General features: G+C 42.3%; 1 protein-coding gene across 2 annotated transcripts in view; it reads left to right on the top strand.

The window, feature by feature from the left end:
* ERICH1 (glutamate rich 1) overlaps positions 1-15,160 on the top strand; it is a 91,281-nt gene extending 76,121 nt beyond the window's left edge. The window contains exons 7-8 of one of the 2 annotated variants that reach the window (XR_011903102.1): positions 12,334-12,414; positions 14,221-14,253. Coding sequence is in view for 1 of the 2 variants with exons in the window: in XM_072332424.1 (XP_072188525.1) it covers positions 12,334-12,414; positions 14,221-14,384 (245 nt within the window). In the remaining variant the exon portion in view is untranslated. Of the gene's footprint in view, positions 1-12,333; positions 12,415-14,220 lie in introns of both variants that reach the window. The other variant, XM_072332424.1, reaches the window with a different exon arrangement.
* Positions 15,161-23,464: the final 8,304 nt, after the last annotated feature.

The following is a 23,464-nucleotide window of genomic DNA, read 5'->3' as shown; positions in this document are numbered from 1 at the left end:
AATAGGAATTTTTCTGTTTGAAGTCAAGAAGTCCTTGTTACCTTCTTTTTTTCTGAGTCCCTCTGTTTGTTGTTGTGAGTATACAGGATAAGTCATCTGAAAACCTACCCAATAAAGGCATTTTACATACAGTTTCTGTTCCTTCTCTGATATTAAATCTAAATCTGTGGACCTGGATGTTATCTCAGTGCATGGAATCATGTGCTTGCATTGCCGTCCGTTATGCCCTGCAGGATTATTTCCTTTCATTCCCAGTCTGGCAGTGTGTACTTGTGAGTAAGCAAGAGTCATTGTAGCTGAGCATTCTGTTCTGTGCAGTGCCCTCACACGGTGGAAATAACAGCATGCCAGCTCAGTTCAAGAGCATCGTGCAGCAGAATATTACTGTATAACTGTCAGTGTTGCTTTGGTGTAGAAGCTTCCTCCAGGCACCCACAAGACAGATGGCTGTCAGTCCATAGTCATTCAACTCTGTATTGCAATTGGAAAGAAATACAAACAAAAAGTTCTAACTGTCTCTACTAAGCAATTTTACAGCTGTCTATCTGAAATTAATGCATCCTTTCTTGCTTGCTTTGCTTTTTTATTGTGATACTTTTTCCCCCAAATACTGCACTGTGAGTAAGTAAGCTTCACTGAGCTTTTGATGCTCACAAAAACACAGGACACTAAGATCCAAGATCCATGCTTCAAAATGAAGGAAATCAAGCACAGGAGGATTCTGCAAAGCAGTATAAATTGAACACTTCTTATAGGGCAGTTTAAAAAGCAGTCTCTTCTATCAAAGGACTTTTGTATAAAAGTTGCGGATAACTTACTGGTCCTGGTATTGGTCAGACCAAGCAGAGGTGAAGTCTTACTGGACCTAGTGCTCATGAGTGTGGAGGTTGGTTGCACCAACTAGTGGTTGGTGCTTGTTATTAAAAACACAGATTCACCATTTATGTTTGAACTGGTTCTGTATTTGTTCTGCAGTCCTTTTCAAATGATTTGGTTGTTTTCTTGACCCCTTACTGAGCTGGCATTTTCATAGGAACTCTCTTTCATTTCCTAATGTTCTTAATTAGCCTATGTAGCTGTGTGCACAGCTTTGCTATGCCTTACATACAATTTCGTCTGCCATTTTGTCACAAGTTGTTCATGATCAAGCTGTGCTTCTGCAGCTCTGCACAGTCAGCTTTCAGTTGTAGTCACTCTAATATACATAGTGGAATCAGCAGTCTTCGTTCTCCCATTATTCATCACCTTTTTCAGGTCATTTGGGACTTTGCTGAGCTGCACAGATCTTGGCACGAAGTCCCATAGGATTGCATTGGTGATTTCCTTCCAGTGGGACTCTTGCATTCCTGCTTTTGCTTTTAGTTGCTTATTCATACAAATGAGGATCTTCTTAGCCCATGTGACCTCCTTTTACAAGTTGTTTTTTTTGTTTCTCTGTTTGTTTCAATTTTTAAAAGTCCAGCTTAGTACACAGCTTAACCCCTTATTATAAAGGCTTGTGAAATATATCTTCCCTTTGCAGAAGTTTTATGGACTGTTGCCCAATATATTTTTGCATGTGTCTGCTCATTCTTTTCCTTGCATTGGTTACTACTGATTTGCTGAACAAAGACATCAGGTGTGCTGGTCTCATAGAACCATGGAATCATGAGTTGGAAGGGACCCACAAAGGTCATCATGCCCAATACCTGGTTCCCTATAGGACCACAAAGAGAAAGACCCTTCCTTGGACCCATTGGCATTCTGTGCCCATAGTTCCTCAGACCACCTCTGGATCCCTTTGTTAAAATGGTCCATTTTACCACCATGAAGGCCTCTGATACTGACAGTTCCCAGAGGTTGCACAGTGCAGCTAGCAGTTGTGTTATTTCATCCTTCAGTTAGCTTAGAGCTGTTAGGTGAATGCTTTCTGGTCCTAGTGATCCTTAGCATCGTGTCGTGGGAGATACAGTCTCTGAAGAGAGCAGTCAGTCCTAAGTCCATTGTGTCATGTTTAAATGCAGGCGTTCGCTGCTGTTCCCCTCTTGTTTTGCTTTCCACCTCTAGGTAATTTAGATTCTGTTTTAATCATTTCTGTTTGGCCTCACAGACAGACAGCCACAACACTTAATCAGAATAAAGCCTGCATAGTGAAGAAATAAACATTATAGAAATGCTACTCCTTTGATTAATGATTTTTTCATGCTTTGCCTCCTGCATAGATTGTTTTACACTCTACTGATGCTGATGAAAGAATCTTCCAGTGTTCATCTAGAGAGTTCATAACAAAAGGAGTGCACCTTTACTCAGGATTATGCCTGCAAATAGATTACTGATCATGCTAAGTAGCCACGACTGTGCTGGCATAATGCCATTCCAGAAATAATAGAAGTCCTATTAAGGGATTAGAGCATTTAAATAGGAATACAGATAGCCATGGATGGAAACTGTATGTATTGGCAATGTGAAAACAATTACAAGGAAACAAAACAAGGGAAAGTGCATGGGAACATAAATTCAACTCAAAAAGTTTCCACTAAATCCATGTAATTACAACTTTGAAGCATTTCCTGTCACTCTTGGAAGGCTACAGTAATTTTTATCTTACTATAATGCAGTTTTAAGTTTTACAGGACAATTTACAGCCTTTTTATATTTTATGTAGACTAATTCATTAGCCTGTTGCATTGGAAATATGCAGCATGGAAATATACAGCATCCAGGCTTTCATATCTACCAGAATGAATCAAAGTATTTACATTTTCCAAATTAGAAACTATATGAGTGATACAGATCTAGATATCCATTATTACCAAATGTAAAGGACATTCCTAACAGGCCACTAAGGAAAATGTTAGACAAATAGTTTAGATACGTGGGTCAATGTGCGTCCAACCTTTTTGCTTGTCTGGGCCACGCTGAGTAAGGAATTGTCTTACGCTGTGTATGAAATATAGTGCAGCTTATGTAAGTAACAAAATGTCCTTTTAAAATTATTTTGTTATTAAAACATTCTAAAAAGAGGGCAAGATGGGATGGGCATGTATGATTTAGAACTTACTGATGTTCTCATGCATTTCTTTACACAGTAATGGTAAAGTTCTGCATTTTAGAATAGCTCAAGATTCAGTGTTACTGTGATAGAATGCCCCTTTCAGAAGGATATTCTTCAGGTTTTAGCAGGTAGGTCAGGTGCTTTGGAGTTTGAGTTTGAAGAAAAACAAAGAACAATGAAGAAAAAGCACGAACTGTCTTTTTCGGATTTATGACTCAATTTATAAAACCATATGGAATACAACAACCCCACACATTTAGGGTATCTGAGAATAGTGTTTGAAAAGAACAGAGATGTACCAGTGTAATGGTTAGCTGGAGTTGTGTACTTCTGTTGTAAATCGGTGCTTTAGAAGCAGAACTAAAATTATGGTCATGATTTGAATGTATCCATATTATCCTGGAACAAAACCTTTTCCACTCAAGAGTCCTAGTACCCCAAACATCCTTACTGTAGATACTGTCCCTAGCAACAGAAAAGCAAGTTACAGATGGCAGGGTATGGACTAAGTAAAGGACTTAGTGTCTATGAGGGGTCTTTCTCATATGTAAAATATAACAGTTCTTCACAAGCCTCCATTTGCAGGCATCACAGAAGATCTCATGGCCTTCTAAACCTCAGCTAACACACCCAAATACCCGCACTTCTGGAATTACATGCCAGAAGGCTATTTCTTAAGATTTCTCATTTGTGTGGTTCACTTTAAAACTCGACATATGTGTAATAGGATGTCAGTGTGGGATGTAGAGGAGGAGGAAAAAGAGCCCTGCTCAGTAGCTGCAATTGCATCTGCTCATATATGCAGATTTACTGTGAGAAAAGGTCTCAGCAGCAGTATAGAACTGGTAGGAATTATCTGTCCAGCTTCTTACAAATGTTTCGAATTCCACTGGCTCTAGGCTGTATGTATACATGCGTTGGATAAGTAACAACCCAGCAGGTCTGTATAGCTGTTTGCTGTGTATCAAGCTGCATAAGAGAGCTGGAAAACTATGTGATGGAGCCACTCATAATCTGAGACCCTCTGCAGATGGAGCGAGGGAGGTCTGTGAGACCATGGAATCTGTCAGTCAAGCTTTCTATCGCATCAGCCACAGAGAGAACAAAGCAACATGAAGAGTTCTTATCACAGATTGTAATAAATTTTCTCATATTGTTTCTCACAGTGACAAACACCCACTGAGCACTGACTAGCCAGGAGCACCTGTTCAGCCTGGTACATGAGCCAGTATGTGGTGGGTGGCTTGAGGTAGATGGAGTCTAGTGGACTTTGGGAAGGAGAGCAGAGTGAGGGGACATGCCTTGTTCCTTAACAAGCTCCCCCCTCTTTGCACCACCTTTTCTAAGTGGATGTTTCAAGCACTTCACGGGAAAGATCCTAATGCCTTGTTCCTCGCTGTGTTCTTGAGTAATGAAGTGTCTTGTGAGTGCTGCCAGATAGATCCGTAGGTCTGCCTTAAGTTTCCCTAGCCAGATCAGCAGTGAGACGGAAGTTGAAGAATGGCATTACAGCATATGAATGTACCCACCTTGTTCACTAACTGTCAGCTTTGCATTATATGTGCTTCCATTACACTGCCCTGCTGAAGATTTTGCACATGCTCTAAATAGTGGGACTGCTGCAAGACAGTGCATTACAGGGCTCGTTCCAGGGTTATCTGGGACCTCCAGGAACTCCCTTGGAAGTTTGTTGACTTATTCCAGATAAGAACCTTCCCAAAATAATGGATGTAGATAAATGTTAACACTCATGTAGTTCCCAGTCCAGCATCTCTGGTAATTTAAAAGGCAGCAAGCCATAAAGCTCTTGTTAAAAAAGATAGCCATTATTCCACCACGGGTTTTAAGGAGTGGATTTAAAGCAGAAAACACAACAGGGAAGTGCTTGTGCTGCAGTATCACTTGCACAGAAGAGGTGGACAAGCTTCTACCCTCTTTTGTCACCATGTCTCTATCTGCTAGTTCAGTTTCCAGTTGCAGACCAACCCCCAGTTTCTGCAGAGTTGTATGAATGGCTACAGTAGAGCCAAATATCAGAGTTACCAGTGCTGTGAGCACTGCAGCACCTTTTTGATATGTGTTAATTTTCGTTAAGGACTTCAGAGCTTCAAGATTCCAAGTCTTCTCTCTGCCTTTTGCTTATTTTATTGGTTTTGGGTTTTCTGGTACTTTTTTTTTTTTCCCCTTCATTTTGGCTAAGTGCTTTTGATCTTCAGTTGTAAAATGAGTAAATATTTCTGTACTACTGTACATGTTAGCTACAGAAAAACAGGCAATAAGTTTATTCACTCAAACATTATACAGAACCAACCACATTCTGTAGGGCAGTGGCTGTCTAATGGAGCTTGGGAGATGGGAGCCCCAAAGATGCTTTGCTTGCGCTTTGTGTCACATTGTATACCTCTTCCTGCAAGCCTTTACATTCAGTCCTCATTAATTGACTTTTCTATGTGTAGAGGGACATTCCATGAACCTCAGTGTTGCTCTCCCTCTTTGAAGAGTTCCACTAAAGAGTTTGTCCCCTTCTTTCTCATAGTCCCCTCTTTAGATATTGAAAGGCCACTATCAGATCTCCCCACAGCCTTCTCTTCTCCAGGCTAAACAGCCCCAGATCTCTCAGCCTGTCTTCATAGGAGAGGTGTTCCAGCTCTTGGATCATTTTTCTGACCCTCCTATGGACACACTCCAACATAATCGCATATCTCCCATACAGAGGACTCCACATCTGGTGGTGAGGTATACGCTCCAGGTGAGGTATCACCAGCACAGAGCAGAGGAGCAGGATCACTTCCCTGGACCTTCTGGCCACACTTCTTTTGATGCAGACAGAGTTGGCTTTCTGGGCTGCAAGGGCACATTTCTGGTTCGTGTCCAGTTTGCCATCCAGCGGTACCCCAAGGTACACAATATGCACAGCTTCCAGGAGGATCTGCTCCATGATCTTCCCTGGCAAGGAGATGAGGTTGAAAAGGTTGGTAGTTCCCTGGGTCATCCCTTATATCCTTCTTTAAAATATAGGTGCTGTGTTGCCTTTTGTTCAGTCATCTGGGACTTCACCTGACCACTGTGGCTTACCAAATTTCATCAAGAGTTGCTTGGTGACTATATCAGCCAATTTCTTCAGGACTCTGGGATGCATCTCATTGTAACTTATTGTAATGTGTGGATGTTCCGGTTCCTCGGACAGTTGAAAACGTGATATTTGCTTACAGTGGTAGGGGCTTCACTCCCCCAACTCCCAGCTTCTGAACCATACACTCAAGGTCTGTGTGTAGAGCAGTCACTAGTGAAGGCTTAGGCAAAAAAAACATGTTGAATACATCAGCCTCTTCCTTGCTTGCTGTTACTAGTCTTAGCTGTTGCTCACTAGGGAGGGTCACACCCATAGAAGCCTTTATTTGCACCTCTTGTCAAGCTCAGTTCCAGTTGGGCCTTGACCTTCCTGACTCCACCTTTACACAGCCTAGCAGCATCCCTATACTCCTCCCAGCTTACCTGTCCCTGATTACATTGCCTGTGCATTTTCTTCTTACTCTCCAGTTTGACCAGCAGCTCCCCATTCAGCCATGCCTGTCTCTTGCCTTCCTTTCCTTACTTCCTTTACCTGGGGTTGGAGAGTTCCTGTGCCCTAAGAAAAACTTCGTAGGAAGGCAGCTAACTACAGTGTGCATGTAACCCTTCGTGAACTATCTCAGTTGAATGCCATGCTGTAGAAGTTCAGCATGATATAAAGAAGAATGAGGATGAGTCATTTTGTTACTACGTCTTGTATTATTATGAATCTAAGAGTAATTTTTCTGAATGCTTTTACACTGCCATAAAACTGTTGGCTTTTTGCTGCTAGGCACTGCAGTAGGAGTAGCAGCGTTCCAAAGAATCTGCTTTTGTCATATGGTCCCCAGTGTCTGTGATTTAACACAGCTAATAATGAATCAGGTATCTACTACAGATTTATGCACCTGCTTTGTTACAGTACACCAGCTTTCCAATTTGTACCATAAGCTCTTGGGGTACAGAAGAAAAGCCAAATTACGTGTTAAAAATATTTTATCTGCCTTCTTTCTATACTGAATCTCCTCATGGCTGTATTTGTTCGTTAGTGCTGTATTACCCTTTGGCCTAAGCAGCATTCCGCTTTCTCTGGTGCTTGTTTCCTTTGTATTTATAGGAAGTCATCGAATGCCTCCCAGTCTTCCTTTTGCAAGGCTGAACAAGGTGATCTTGTATAATTTCTTCAGGTAATACGCCACCCTTCATATCAGGTTTACTTTGAACTCTCTTATTTTAATCAATGGAGAACAATCTATGTGACTGCTTTTACACTGTAAATGTCTACATTGGAGCTTGCTGCATCATCTCACTGTATTATCCATCATCACTTCTTTTTGTTTATGACACTAATATGTAAAATAGGTAAATTGCAGTGGCTGTTTAGAGCAGCTAGTTCAGAGACAGGCATCTGTGCTATACAGGTCTAAGTTAGCAGAAAGGAATCCAGCCCAGAAACACATGGCAGAGGGTTTATGTGTTTGTGCTATATCTATGCTACTGCCAGCGACAGCCACGTTTCCATAATGGCATCTTAGTAAGGTCTCTTAGAAGTCCTTTGAGACAATTCTTCACCTTTTTTTGTTGTTTGTTGGTTTTTGGTTTTTTTTTAATGCAATTTCTATCAGGTACAGTCTGCAGTAATTTCTAACATACAATTTTCTTTCACAGCAGAAGTTCTCCTTTCTCCATAGCAGAAATTAGTGTGATTTTCTGCTATTATGTGGGGGGTTTTTGCTGGTAAATTTCTGTCTGTTTCTATTATTCTGTCCTTTGATGTCATCAAAGCAGTGTGGGTAGGCAGGCTGCAAATACAGAAGTAACCACTTGGCACTGGAGCTGTGGGAAGTGAACTAGTCAATTCACAGCATGAAATAAATGAGTAGTTTATGCTGTTTCATTGGTAACTCCTTAAGCCTCAGCAACAGTCTCTTGCTACTGTCTATCCATAACCTTAGATGACTTTGAGGACCGAACTGTTTACAGTTGCCGATGTAAGCCTCAGTTCATCCACATAATATTCCACTCTTCTTTTATTGACAGCATTTCCTATTTCCACCAGCAACATATTCCACTGCAGCTCCCTCATTTTGTGCTCCACAAAGATATTACTGTGTGATACAACACTATGACTAACGTTGTTCCTGTTCCTTTCCTATCTCATCATCTTAAAATTCATTAACCACCTTCAGATCCCTCCTTACCGCTGTGCTTTGCTGCAACACCCACAAAAATTTGGAAACAGTCTGACTGTGAGTGAGCTGAGAACATTTTCTCGCATGCCAAGCACTGTATTCTCTTTGTTTCCCAGAGCTCCTCCATCTGTTGGCACCCACCTGTTTCTGAATGGATTATAAGCTCTTTGGAGCAGGACCACGGCCTTCTTCAATGAGCTAGTGGGGCCTAATCCCATTGCCACTGAAGAGCTGGTGTTTTTAGTTACATCTGTTTAAGGCAAAATTCCTTTAAGTTTTAAACAACACATAGAATGATTTGTGAGGAAGTACTCTCAGATCTAATTCCTGGTTAAATAAGAAAAAAAGGCCCCCAGATAGTCATATGGTTGCATATAGGGGCAACTTCATTGAGTTGTTTTCTTCATGTAATTCATTTGTGCACAGAGACAGTATTTTGTATTTACTCCCATCCTATACATAGAAGTGAAGTGGAAGCCATCTGTGAGTTCAGAATCCTAGCCATATTCCTCCATCTGGGCCTATGTAAGGATGATGAATTTTGAAAAGTTACTTTCAAAATGGCAGTGGTGGGTTCTTGTGGGAGGTGACTGCTGCCATCACGTCTTTGCCCCCTTTTATTGCCATTGTCTGGGACCCTAATAGTTTGCCTTCAGAGGGTTTAGCGACAGGTGAGGACGCAGCACCAGACTCAACAGCACATAGCACTCAGCAGCAGCAGCAGCATGAGCGAAAACCACCATCAGGAGTTTGAGCAGGTCCCAGTTAAACCTGTGTCATTTCTTTAGGAGAGCGGTATGGGGGGATCTGTGGCACTGGAGAGAGGCCCTGGGAAAGCTGCTTGCTTGGGTCCCATCACTTCTCTTCCCAAAGGCTAACGAGCAGATTTCACTTTTCCCTATTTTATTTTTCTTTTCACTTCTTCCCCTTCCTATCTGGTTTGCATTTTTACCCTCCGCATTAGACTTGGGGTTTGCTGGCAGCTGCAGACTGAACTGATGAATCTTTATGTACGTGAACCCAACTTAGCATCCTTTGCAGTGCAGCTGTGTGCGGCTGCAGCTCTGTGGGTGAAAGAAGCTGCTCTTACCAGCTGCTGTTCCCTGTGCTCTGTCTCTTGCACACTACCAGCTTGCATTGCTCTTCTCTCCCTCTGCTTCAGGATGGCTAAAGATGTGGTGAGGCACTGGCACAGGCTGGATGGGGCCCTGGGCAACCTGGTCTAGTGGAAGAAGTCTCTACCCACACTAGGGGGGTTGGAACTAGTTGGCCTTTGAGGTTCCTTCCAGTCTCCAATTATGTTCAAATAAGTTGTTCTTCTTGGTTGATTTCTATAGCATTTGGGAAAGCAGCACATGCTCACCCTGGAGGTGTGGGTTTACAGCAAGAAACATTTAATTTCATCATTGATTTCTCCTGTTAATGGAAATAGAACACAAGATTGTAGATACAGGTGGGTTGGATCAAAGAATTCTTCACCTTGAACTCTGGGATGGAGAGGGAAGGAAGGATGTCAGCATTTAATTTGCATTTGTGCCTGCTTGTTGCCTATTAGAAAACTGTCTGTCAAGCAGCAAAGGTGCCAGTAGATGAATGAGGTGAGCAGTCTGCTCTGCTGGCAGGATCCTCATGTATTTGCCAAGGGAGCAAATCTCTCTTGTAACAGGAGAGCTGCATGTGGTTGTCTTGCTCCCTCAGCCCAACCCAGAAGTGACTGTGGAGGGGATGTGCAGCTCTGCAGAACTTCTGGCTGATGTGGCAATTGTGGTTCCCTTCTGGGATGTAAACTTCCAAAGGAACTGAAGCAGACTTCTGTTTGTTCAAAGAACCGAAACAACAGAGAAGCCAGGCATGTGGTTCTTTTAGAGGCCTTGGGAAAGTCATACAGATTTTGGTAACACCTTCAATTACAGAAAACATTCTTCTGTTTAATTACATTGAGCACAGCCAAGAAATAACTTTTAAAAGATCCGTGGCATTCAAGGCATCCTGCTTCCCTTTTGTTTTTAGCAGAGAGATGCTGGATGGGAGGTTCTCCCTGTCTGAACACTGCGCCCCAGGAAGCCCTCCTCTCCACTGCCATTCTCTGAACTGAAAACAAATCACACACACAGGCACAAACATGATTAATAATGCATTCGGAACTCTACTGAAATTGTGATACTGCTTTAATATGAGCAAGATGGGAAATTTAAAGGAAAAAATCTGCGTTCCTCGCATTTCCATGCAAATGTAGACCCTGAGGCTTTAGAAACCTGCTCTGGGCAGCAATCCTGGGTGCTTTTCTTGTACAGAAAGGATAACATTTGGCATACTGCAAGAAACAGAAACAAGAAGAAAAGGCTTTGCCTTTTTCCAGTGTAGATTTTAATCTCAAACTTGTTTATACAGACACAGTGACTTACACTCACTAATGCAGGGTGCTTCAGTGGGGTCTCCTGTTATGATAGTATGAAACCAAATCGGAAAGAAGTCTTTCCATGAACTTCAGTGAGCTCCCCATTTTATGCTGACCATTTTTCATTAATGCAATATTTCCTACAACTGACATATGCAACAGTTAACATTTAGCACGGGGCCACTGTTCAAGTGCATATTTTAAAAGGCCCGGATTAGCAATTTCCCAGTCTCCTGCTTAATATTTAGATTTATGCCATAGAACTAGAGCAGCTTACCTTAGCTTTTCAGAGATAAGATATAACTTCACTGATTCTAACAGAGTTCATATGGTATAAATGTGGCGTGGCAAGAGAAAGGTGAAATCTACCCACAAGCCAGAGCCTCAGAATATAGTAGCATCACTCCTTTCTGTAACGTTAATTAAGCACCTGCTGAAAAGTAAATGAGTTAGGATAATTCTTAATAACTGGTATCATTGCGGAATGCCTAATGTAGAATATTTCTCCAAGTGGAAACCTTCCATTTTTCTGCTGGTTTACAGCAGGAACATTACTCCTAGAGCTTTGGAATGTCATAGTAAAGAGCCTGGAGGGGTGTAAATCAGCGCTGTTCTGCCAGGCACTTATGATGAGTGCTGATGTGGACTCACAGAGCACACTGGTTCTGTGCTGGTTGACATCTGCTGAAGATTTACCCCCCATATTTAGAAGTGTGACTATAACTGGAGCTGAATTGTGCCTTTCTATCCTTACTCAAGGTTGCATATATTGATGGCGAGTAAGAAGAGTTTTCTCATTACAGTCTATCCATGGAAGCTTCTTAACTAAAGAGAAATTGATTTTGTAGATCAGATTTTACCACCCCAGGAGCTGAACCGAGTCCAGGCTCACTGCAGAGGAATCACAGTTAAGGGAAAGTAGTACTGATAGTAAAAATAAATATTAGATTAGATATTTTCTAGAGGTAAAGCTTCAGCAGTTGAAAAGGGAGGCAAGAACATGCATAATACCAGGTAAAGGAGATCACTGCCCAGAAAAGAAGGAGCTTATTTTTAAATGTGCCTCCAAATAGCCCCGTTATATTATTAACACATCCTTTTAACTTGGGTCGTGGCTGAATTAAGCTTCCTACACAGGTTGTCCTATAGCTATAAACGTATACCCTAAGTCACATAAAAGCAATCCAATCCTATTTGCATTGTCAGTCTATGATACAAAATGCTGTAATGACCTCTTTTTTTAAGTCCAATGCTATCTATAAGACAGGCTTAGGCCTTTTTGTTCTTAAAGAGGTCAGCCATTGCTTTGCTTCCTTAATGAGCTTCAGACATTCCCAGAGAGCTTTCTAATACTGCAGACATACCTAGCCCCAGGCAAGACACTTGCAGCCTCTGCCAGCACCTAAGCTTTGTAGACGGATCACATGTGACAGGTTATGCAACTCAGCTGGGCTTTATATACGAGTTTGATGTTGGCACTTAAGGAACTTACAGAGAAAAGAGCTCCAGGTAAGGGGAAGATGTTTGCATATGTTGCTTCTTGGAGAACTCTGGCACTCTAAGTAAAGCATATTCAATTTAGTCTTCTGTTTCATTTGGAGATCAATGTAAAAAAATCCTTGTGAATTAGTAATGTTTTCTGTGTTCTAAAATTGCAGGGACTGAAATTCAACAAAGACTTAGAAATAATGGTTATCCCTCTGCGGAGAATGACACCTGGGTATATAAGGTTGCTGCAGGTATGAAAATTCCAACCTTTTTTTCTGCTTTTAATTAGATTTTTGGAACACCATTATGTTTCTTGCTCAGGTGGATTTTGTTTCAAATTATTGCCTGACCAGCCTGAGGGAACCTTGGCTTCTATTGGGTTAACATTCATAAAAACTCAAAGAGGTCTTAATTAAGCCTCTGATGGAAAGTAAATGAATTATGGTAATTCTTGATAATTGGTATCATGCTGGAAGACCAAGTGCAGGGTACTTGGAAGGAGTTTGTGTTTCTGCAGTGCTTAAACTAAAACTACTTCTCTATCATTTTAGATTGTGTGTTTGGGGCAGCAGGGAAACGTTATTAGGAATGAGAATGGTGGGGTTCTGAAGAACTTGCAGTAAGTTCTCAGTAAAACAGTTCAACAAACTCCTATGATTGTGGTCAAAGAATCATAAAATGGTTTGGCTTGGAACAGATTTTTAAGACCATCTAGTTCCAGCCCCTCCCTCCCATGGGCAGGGACACCTTTCATTAGATCAGATTGCCCAAAACCCCATCCAACCTAGCCCTGAACACCTCCAATAATAGAGTATGCACACCTTCTCTGAGCAGCCAGTGCTTCACTACTCAGAGTGAGGAATTCCTTCCTTATGTATAAGGACATAAGGATGATAAAGAAATCTCCGATGGTATTGATCTGCCCAGGGCGGTGGTGGGCTCTCCATATGTGGAAATGTTCAAGCAATGTTTAGATGTTGTAGTAAGGGACATGGCCTAGTTGGGAAATATTGGTGGTATGTGAATGGTTGTGCTGGATAATCTTGGAGGTCTTTTCCAACACTGTTGATTCTATGACCTTTGAAATGCTGAGGGACATGAGTATTCATTACTAAATGAAGAAAAAATAAGACAGAGAACACTTGAAATCAACTAAATAATTAAAACACTCATAGAAAAGATATTATAAAGTAGGGTGTATTCCTTATTGTACGCCACATTCTTATATTTACAGTGCTTGTATTCTTTTGTTGGGTAGTCTCACAGCTGTTGAGCAATGTTATCTGTATTCAAAATCATGTCTGTAGTGGTTGGGAGATGATATAGCTGAGGTGAAGATACTGTGTTTCAGTCCTAGCAATCAACTTTCACTCCTCTCTGTGTATCTTTTGATACCAACTTACACAATGGTGTTATCTGGAATTCCTTTTGTTTGTACTTATGCCCTTGCTAAAGTAGCCACACTGTTAAGCACAGTTGAGCACTGAGCTCTGGTTATTTAATCTCAGACAGAAAACATCACAGAATCTGGAAGTGAATCTTAGGTTCCTTGAAATGTGAATCATTTCAGTGGTGCCGTCAGTGGTTTCCATCTGCTGAGTGCAAAGGAAAGCTTAAAGAATGAAGGCTTTGTGTAAGAAATGCCACAATAGAAAGATGCACAGAATGTTTTAATTCACAGTGTCAATATGTGTAAGAAATTGTTTTGCTTCATAGAGAATCCATGCAATTATATTTAATCTTCTTGATTGGTGTATCCTATACTTCCACTGGGCAATTAATTTCTTATTGTTATTCCGAGAATTGGTAAATAATGAAGTTTTTTGTCAAAATCAAAGTAAGATTGGCATTTCCTGATGCTTTGTCAGACTTGAAGAAGAGTTTGTGTTAAAGCTTGTCTGTTTGGTCCAGTGCTACCTATGGAGCTAATGAAAGACGTTACTGATCCCTTTTAGCTTTACTTTCTTGGATTTATAATGATCGTTTTAGGGAGCATGATTGAATTAGGAGCTTTTCTGTTGAAATCAGCACAATAACTTGCCCTGTTCTCCCTATAGACTCAAGCTGCAGGAAAAATAGTTATCAACTCATCGGACGTAGTGCTGCAACGGGCAGCCTTGCTCCTGGGCGTGTTTGGGATCAGTCTCTCCAGCTACAGCACGCACCAGCTGGCTCAACAGAAGAGACTTTCCATGACCCTTTAAGCTGTGCTGGGATGTGACCTGAGAAGTAAATGCTTGTGTCAGTAATGCTGACGAGTAGCTTCTCTGTCTCCATTGCTGGTGTGGAGGTAATGAGACACGTTACAGCCTCAACTTCTACATGCAGAGTTAAAAAGATGAAAGGCTGCAGACTTCTTCAGGGAAGAAAAAAGGATCATGATTAATGGGAATCAGATTTCCAAGAACTTGTAAATACAGTGGATCTCGGTGGTCTCATGAGGTCCCTTCGAAATCAACTTTTTTAAAGCCTTTTATATAGAAATGTGTGTGTGTTGTAGCACATGCTGATTTCTTTGTGCGACAGCAGAGACAGCTGAAGGCTCCACCATCAGTACACTGCAGGAAAGGAGCCATGACAGCAGTCCGAATGACTTTGTAATCCTGTACAGAAACCCTCTACTCTAGAAAGGATCAGTAAAAAGTTTGGGTTGAGTTTTGTTGTAGAGTTAACCATCTGATTGTATTCCTCTGCAGAACCCCCTCATCTCAAAATATACATGCTGGTTAAAATAGAGATCAGCCTTCCTTCCTTTTCCCATTTTCTTGTTCTTATTACTCAATATAATAGCTTATTCAGGAATGTTCTGTTACTGTCAGTTAGCATTTTTCCAACTGTTTCCAATGCTCCGTGTAAACGTGGCTTTGTAGACTCTTCCATGCATATGTTACTGTTTGAAATCCTTTGTTCTCACTTAATAAATGCGAATGTATTTTTTTCAGTGATTAAATTTGTTTCTTCTGTCAACAGTATTTGTATTCAACCACTAAGGGGCATCCTTCACAGCTGAATGTTCTGAAGTCTTCAGATTGTTCAGCGCAACATTAAACCACAAATGGAATCAGGTTGAAGTTCTTACCTGTCCACTTCAGAATTGTTCTGGCTCCTGTTTCCTATTGTCACCCCCTCCAAGAGATGTCTGTCTGTCTGTCTGTCTTTCTCCTACCACTGTGGTTACAGTGAAGAAGATTAGAAAAGGATATTTTTCTACAGTTTAATGAGACACAAAATATCTCCATCTTCTATACCCTTCTGTTTATATTTAATCAGTTCCATTACTATGCTAATATAGAATCATAGAATTACTCAGATTGGAAAAGACCTCAAAGATCATCAAGTACAACTACAGCCTAACCATAGTACTCTAACAACCCTCTGCTGAATCGTATTGCTGAGCATTATGAACTGTTCTGTTAGATAAAAGCTAAGTATAAAATACCATGATGCAGTCTTTAAATATATCTTCTGAAAATTCTACTGTAATTATACTAGACCAAAATAAAAGAGTTGATAACTTGACCAGAGACGCATTCTCATTTTACCGCATCATGAAAACGGAGCTCATGAGGACCACGTATTTCTTTTACCACGAGAACTGCTTTGAATAGTTTTGGAGATTTTACTTGAGAGCGATGAAAATGACAGACAGAAGAACATCCCTGGCAACAGGTGAATTGGACCATAGAGAAGTCAGAAGAGGTGTGGGACTCAGGAGCCTCAGGAACAGGCAGGAGGCTGTAATAGGAATTAGTTATACAATGAATACATTTATGCTTGATGATGGTGATTTAGATCTGGACTAAAAATCATCTTTAGGTGAAAAACTCAGACTCCATCCAGCGGTACTTTCTTCTTGAGATGTTTTTCTTGGCAGAACTGGCACGGTCCTGTGGATTCCTGGTCCTACACGAGGTTCATATGAATGTCAGAGCTGTGCATCCACTACAGGAAGGGGTCTTAACTCAGAACTTTGACAAACTAAAGCTGCTTTCCTTCTAGTTGCATATTCACTAAGAACTCCTCCTTTCCCAGTGCACCACCTTCTGTTCTTGGACCCTACCTTAGTTTGCCACTGTTACAGGCACCTGATTACAGCCTGTGGATTCCCATATGAGGCACGGCTCCTAAAAGCTGGGCAGGACACTGCTCCATATTGCAGCTCCCAAACCTGGCAGCAAACTTAGTCCTTCCAGATCTGAGCGTACCAAACTTCACACATATGTTTACATTCTGTTGAAGTCAATGGGGCGTTCAAGGGGCATCCTTCTATCCTTTGCCAAACTGTGGTATTTAATCTCTTCCTTTATCTACCCCAAAAAGCATTTACATTTTAAACACATTTGTACTTTTGTTTATATGCATTTTACCTCAAAAACCGTTGGCAAGTCCTTAGCGACTGGAGGCTGATGAAGGTTGGGAGCCTGGTGAGCTTGGGGAGGATGATGCTGCTCACTCAGTTTTGTGAAGCTTTTAAGAAACACCAGCAATGGATTTCCTTTGGCACATAAGTTGTTATGTTTGTGAGATTATGCTTCAGGAAATAGTTTTCACTTTTGCTAGCTTGTAAAAATATTGTAACAGAAGTACTGTTTAAGCAAGTAAATATCAGACCTTCTTCACAAATGCTCTTTATAAGTAGTTTCATAAAAGGTACTTTACTAGTTTTACCTCAAAAATTGGACGGATGTCTGTTAATATCTCCTGATGCCAAAAGTTTTAACTAAACAAATCCATTTCTCTCAGCAGTAGTCTCTCTACTTTGAATTATGTCTTGGTGCATCGAGCTAATTACTTTGTTCCTTGAGAAGGAGTCCTAGGGGATTTTGTAACTGCTGGGTTTGTGTGTCCACCTCCCGAAGTCAGGTGAAATGAAAGTATCAAGTAATCAGAAAATCAAACATCTTTGTTATTCTTTGCAAGCAGACGTAGCACAGACTGGAAAGGTTTTTGAGAGAAATGGCATTGCTGATGCAGATCATTCAAGCTTGACCTTCTGTGCTAATAAAGTCCATTACAGTCACTTGAAATGGCATGTTTTATGAAAAACTTTCACACATGGATACTCAGTTGTCCAAAGCAGAATTTCTGTCTTCTTCACACCGGGACCCACAGCCCAGGACAGCTATTCAAGGTTACGCTCTACTGAGAAGAGTATAAAATGCATGCAACGTCTCTGATGTCTTTTCACAGATCTTCTGGAAATTGTGTTTCTGCATCAAAGTTCCCACTCTAAAGCATTTCTATCTATAAAGCTGATCTCTGGCTTTGTGGAGCTGCAGGCTCTGCATTTCCAGAGACGCCACAGACCAAGAAATTGAGTATTTACCAACCAGCAGTCACTTGGTCACTTATTCCACTGTGATTATGTGATTGTGACTCTGAGCCTTTAATCCACATATCAAAGACAGAATGGAACCAAACCCAGAGTTCTTCTATCCCTGAATTATGAACACATCTGTTTATACAGTAGCTGCGCCGCGGTCTGTAGCAGCCGGTCTCTGGTAATGGGCTGTTTCCTACCCTACAGCCACCCTGAAGATTCCTATAGGGCAGAATGGGCTCCCAGATGAAGAGCCTCAACCCCAGCCCTGGTTGTAGCTGCTGGCAGCTCACTGCTGTTTTGGCAGCATCCCCCCAGCAGGGATATGGCACAGGCTGGGGAGTGGCACCTTACTGATAAATGCTTCATTTTGTACCCTGCTCATGCCAGACATATGGATTTTTGGCACAACTGTGATGGTAATCCTTTTAAATGGGGTCATTTTAAGTATGTTCTGTGCCCACATCACCTTTTCAATTACTAATTATACTTCCCACCAATGATAAATCAACCAAACAAGAAGGATACTAACGCTTATCTTTGCCTTTCCCCCTTAGTTACGAGTAGCCAGTGACAACGTACATAAAATAGATCTGTCTTGCCTTTCATTTGACTTTCTTGTTACTGTTCTACAAAGATAGCAATTTAATAAGGTAGCTTATGTAGTTTAATCAAACGGTAGATTAATATGACTCCTGGAGCTATGTTCACTTCAGGTTTTAACTGAGCATGTAATCATGAGCTACGGCATGGCACTGACTTTTAATCAGAGTTCCTCTGTCTTTGCAGCAAGCGTTTGTACATATAAATGTCATCCAAAAAGGCCCAGAAATAGATGCTTCTCCACCTCCGTAGTAACATTTCTGTGAACGACCATTTCAAGTGCTCCACACCTTTTCCAAAGCTTGTAGGAATTTCATATAACCCACAGCACCCCATTGATAAAATGCAAGTGAAAAGTTTGCAGCAGGTTGGTTAAAGGATGGCAAACTGAGAGGGGGGGCGAATTAATTCCCAATAGTTGCTTTGTTAGGCTTCCATTCAGAAACTGCGTGTGGGATTTATCTCCATTTACAAGTGGAATCCAATCAGCTCCCTCTGCAGACAGTGAAGACAGGTCTGGGAGTGACCTCCAGCCTGTGACATGGCAGCTGCCTGGAGGGACTTCAGGAGGACATGAAGGGAGATGAAGGTATGTGGATGGTTTCTTTACTCATGCAGGTACTTTCTGTTAGGGGGCTGTTTTCTGTGATTTTCCTGACTGGGGAAAAGGGGTGTATCTCGTTGCTGTGATTTAAACCACAGTAGGGAAGAAATACCAATGGAAAGTGACCCTGCTGCTGATAAATATCTCGAATCTTTAAAAAACATTGCAGATAACAAACTGGTTTGTCCTTCACTGTGTGTTCTTCAGTAATGAATTGCAGGAACTTGAAACTCTCAGCCCAAAAGGGATGGTGGCACATGAAGTCAGAATGCATAAAAGCTTGAACAGAATCATCACTGCCTGGGAATAACTCAAGCAATGTGTGGCTCTCCTGTCATAACTGAGCCATATTTCTTTTAAAAAAGCAAGCTTTGTCCCAAGGAAAAAAGAATATATATATATGTGTGTGTGTGTGTGTGTGTGTGTGTGTAGGACTGTGCTCTGTGCTCAACAGCACTGTGGTAGATCCTCACTGTAGATGGGGAAAGAAAGGGTGTAGGGACAGTGCAGAAGCCTTGGTTTACCCTCAGGCTACAGAGTGAGGTGAGTGATGAGGTGCAAGAAGGGATGCCACTGCCCTAGTCCTGCCTCATCACTGAGTACAGTGCAGTGTCCCTCTGAGTCTTGGTCTTTGCCACACAGCTCTGCTAAGGTTTCTTTTACTGGGTAACTCAAGAGTCCCTCTCTCATCCACTTGCTGGGTTATACCCTGTGCATTAGCCCTGGAGTTCACCTAAGAGGCTATTTGTAATGTTTCATCCCCTGCTGGAATTAGACTGTGAATACCGTAATGTTTGTACTAAGTGGAGGAACTATAAAAACGCTGGTGGTGTTGGCTGTCAAAAGATACCTGCAGTGTTTTTTTACTCTCTGTGGTCATTTTTTTTCTTCAGTAAAAAAAAACAGCTCTACTCTTTGTATTCATGTCCCCGCATCTCTCTTGTCTTTTCTTTGCCAGGCAGAAAGGCAGTGTGGCCTCAGATGACCTCATCCTGCAGAACAGTGTGCAATGGAAGGATGGGCATAATTGCACAAGAGCAAGAGGAGCAGAACACCCTCCAGCCAGAGGAGAGGAGGTGAAAATCTGATCCCCCAGGCTATTCAGTGAGCCCAGAATCCATTAGCGCCTGGGGCAGCTTCAGTGAGCCAGTGCTCTGCAGCCATTTAGCAAAGCTGGGGCTCATTTAAGCTCTGTGTACCATTAGCTGTGGTTTAACTCTGCAACTAGCATCTCAGTACAAGTTTGCATCAAAAGGACAAGGGGGATGAATGTAAACCGACCAACTCATACTGGGTCATAAACAAGTTGCTGGGTTTTTTTTGCCTTTTTTCTTTCTTTTAAATCATACAGGCTGACTTATGCTTTATAACTGCCCTCCCACACTAAAGCAAAACTTATTTCTTCACTGCGTAGCACATTAAAAAACCCAGCGTATTCTTAAGGATATTGACCCTGAAGTAGGATTCCTAAGCATTTCCATAGGTTTTCTACATAGCCAGCACAAAAACTCAGCACTCTGCAGAGCAGCTCATCCCCTTTGGGTGCCCAGAAGAGGAGGGCCATGTCCTCCCCGCCAGGCACATGCCTCACTCCTTGCTGACATGGAGATTTCACTCGGACCTGGCACCTCGCTTTTAGAAAGCCCACGGGAGCTGAGATGAATTGTCCCTATCTCTATAAAATAGCTGCCAATAAGAGCCATTTCACATCCAAGACTCAGAGATATGGAGACAATCAGCAAATCAGAAGACATGGTTGCCAGGACCTGGGTAGGACTTTCAAAGAGACAGCAGCTCAGCTGCAGAAAGCAGAGGCTGGGTGCAGACCAGACGCACCTGGAGCAGTGCTGAATAAGAGTAAGTTTACACTGGAGATACCAATGGATACTGAGCAAGCTCTTTCTATCCAAAGCCAGCACCTGGCTGCAGCAGAGTGCAGCAAAGTGGAAGCAATGATGTGAACGCAGTGCCCTCATGCTGTTTTCCCTCCTGTCTCCCGCAGAAACTGGAAGGAGCACAGAATAACAAGTCGGTGAGTGTGAACTGCAGGGAAAGAGCCCCCATCGCAGTGGGGTTATGGCACTGCTGCTGCTGAGAGTTGTGAGGCTGCAGGTACCTGAAGTTCTGGGTGCAGCCCAGTGCTACTGCAGCCCAGGCCAGGCCTGGGGTGTGAGGCACAGGCTGCAGCAGAGCCAGGCCCTGTGCTGCAGCAGCACACAGATGCTTTGTGCTGTGCCACCTGTCCTGCACCACCAGGAGGGCCAGGTGAGGCTCTGGGCACAGCTTTTGCCCGAGTCAGAGATGCTTTATGATGATCATCATCCTGATGCACCACACAATGCACACAAAGCAGGGTTGAAAGCAGGGCTGCGTATACCTCTGTAGTCCAGCAGAAAAGAAATATTATTATGTCGATACCTATACAATAGTATTCTTTCTGTTAACACAATGTTTGGTATAAAATGTTACCGGTTATTATATTCTTTACTCCCAGGGACTACTGAGAAGTTCTCAATAAATAATAATTTTCATTTACTTTCAACACAGACACCCATAAGTAATTGTGTAATACTGCTGAGGGTGAATTATCTGCAGACCCACACTGCACTGTAAATAAAGTGCTGTGTGTGCTCCGTGCTGCATGAGCAGAGGTGGTGCCAAGAACCTGAAATCATCGGCTTTGCTGCAGGAGAGAGCAGAGAGAGCTGTGGAGCTCTGCACGTCTGTGTGGGGCAGCAGCTGCCCTGTCCTGCTCTGCCCTCACGCCTCTGCCCCACCAATGGCAGCTGCTTCCCAGCACCTCCAGGCAGAGCACCAGAGAGCCTCTGTCTTTGGGACACCTATCCTACAGAGACTGGCTGAGGGAGTTGGGCTTGTTCGGTCTGGAGCAAAGAAGGCTTCGGGGAGACTCCATTTCAGCCTTCTGGTACTTGAAGGGAGCTTATAAGCAGGACGGGGTCTGACTTTTTACACAGTCTGATAATGATGGGATAAGGGGGAGTGGTTTTCAACTGTAAGAGGAGAAATTTACGTTAGATGCTAGGAAGAAATTCTTTCCTCAGAGGGCAGTGAGGCACTGGCACAAGCTGCCCAGGGAAGCTGTAGGTGCTCCATCCCTAGAAGCATTCAAGGCCAGGTTAGATGGGGCCCTGGGCAGCCTGATTGGGTGGGTGGAAACACTGCCCGTGGCAGAGGGATTGGAATTGGATGGTGTTTAAGATCCCTTTCAACCTAAGCTATTCAATGACTCTGTGATTTGCTGGGGGAGATATGAGCTGCTGCCATAGGTGAAAGCAGTGAAATTAATGGTCTCTGTCATAAAAAAAAAAAAAAAACATAAAAATAAAATAAATTTAAAAATCATGGATAGAAACAATGGCCTCCTGGTGCTTGGGGTCCTCCTGAGAGAAGTTCCAAGCCTGCCAAGATCTTAAGTCATCTGGCTCCGCATCCATCTGCAACTGACTCAGCAGTCTTCCATTCCTCCAGCTGCATAAGTAGCTTGTTAAGTATCTTAAAGCCAGGGATGATATCAGTCCTTAATGAATGGATGTTTACTACTGCTGTTTCAATTGCTCCTGGAGGCCCCCAGGATGTCCCTGTTGTGTTAGGCATGTGCAAATGAGCTAAACGTATTATCCTCAATGGCTTTCCATGCAAATGAGCAGGATGCAAAGTTTGACAGGTCGCCCTGACAACCTGTTACTGGTTGTAAAAACGCAAAGGGGAGCAATGGAGTTTTTCCTCTGTTATTTGCCACAAGCTCCTAACAAGGTGTGGGAAGAACATCAGTTTCCTTGCACAGTGAGAACAAGGCAATAACTGAATCACTCAGACCATCAACCTTGCTGAAAACGTCTGTGCCATACCAGGTAATGCCAGAAGGGATTTATGCCAATGTCTCAGATGCTCTGTACATGCCAAATCTGAAACTGTACTCTTAATTGTGATACCTGATTATTATGATCAGTATGTGTGTGAGTAATATTTTAGACAGAGGATCCATTTGCTTTTATTACCCGAGAGGTGCTGCTACCAGAGAGCATTATTATTATTATTATTATTATTCACTTAATAATAATTATACTATTGCCAGGTGGACCTGAGAAAATTCAGACTGAAGTACTTTGGGATCTGGCTGAAGCACTCGGAGCCGTTAGTGATTAGTGATTGCATCTGAAGTGCATGAAGGATGGGTGAGCTCCCAGAAGACTGAAATAGGGTAAATATCCCAAAAAGCCCAGGGTCAGTCTGCAACTCCACAGCACTCAACAAACACTCAGCAGCGCTCAACAAATAATCAGAGCTATCTGCAAACCTACAGAAAATTAAGATGATCAAAAGCAGCTAACATGTTTACCAGGAATAAGTCATGTGGAACCAACCCCATTTCCTTAGACAAGCTAACAAGCAAGTGGGCAAACACTGTGCTATATGGCATATTAGTATCAGTAAGATGGTCACAAAAGATTCTCATAAGCAAGCTGGGGAAAAGCACTCTTAAATGAGCTTCTGTAATGAGATCTTGTCTAAGAAGTACAAGGAATGAACGGTTTGCTTTGAGTGTCTGGGAAGAAAAGTACAGAATGGGTTGCTGCACGCTGCTATGAACGGGGGCTGACTGATATTTTTACTAATGACTCATATTACGAAAGTGGGTATGCATAAAACATCAACCCAGGAAGGACTGCAAGTGCCTAAAGGCTGAAGCAGAATTCACAATGATCTAAAATCTGGAAAGTGATCTCAAATTGGAAGCGCGGTTCAAGAAGAA

The sequence above is a fragment of the Excalfactoria chinensis genome, chromosome 3 (genome assembly GCF_039878825.1).
Source record: "Excalfactoria chinensis isolate bCotChi1 chromosome 3, bCotChi1.hap2, whole genome shotgun sequence".
Lineage (NCBI taxonomy): Eukaryota > Metazoa > Chordata > Aves > Galliformes > Phasianidae > Excalfactoria > Excalfactoria chinensis.
This window is presented reverse-complemented; position numbering and strand designations above follow the sequence as displayed.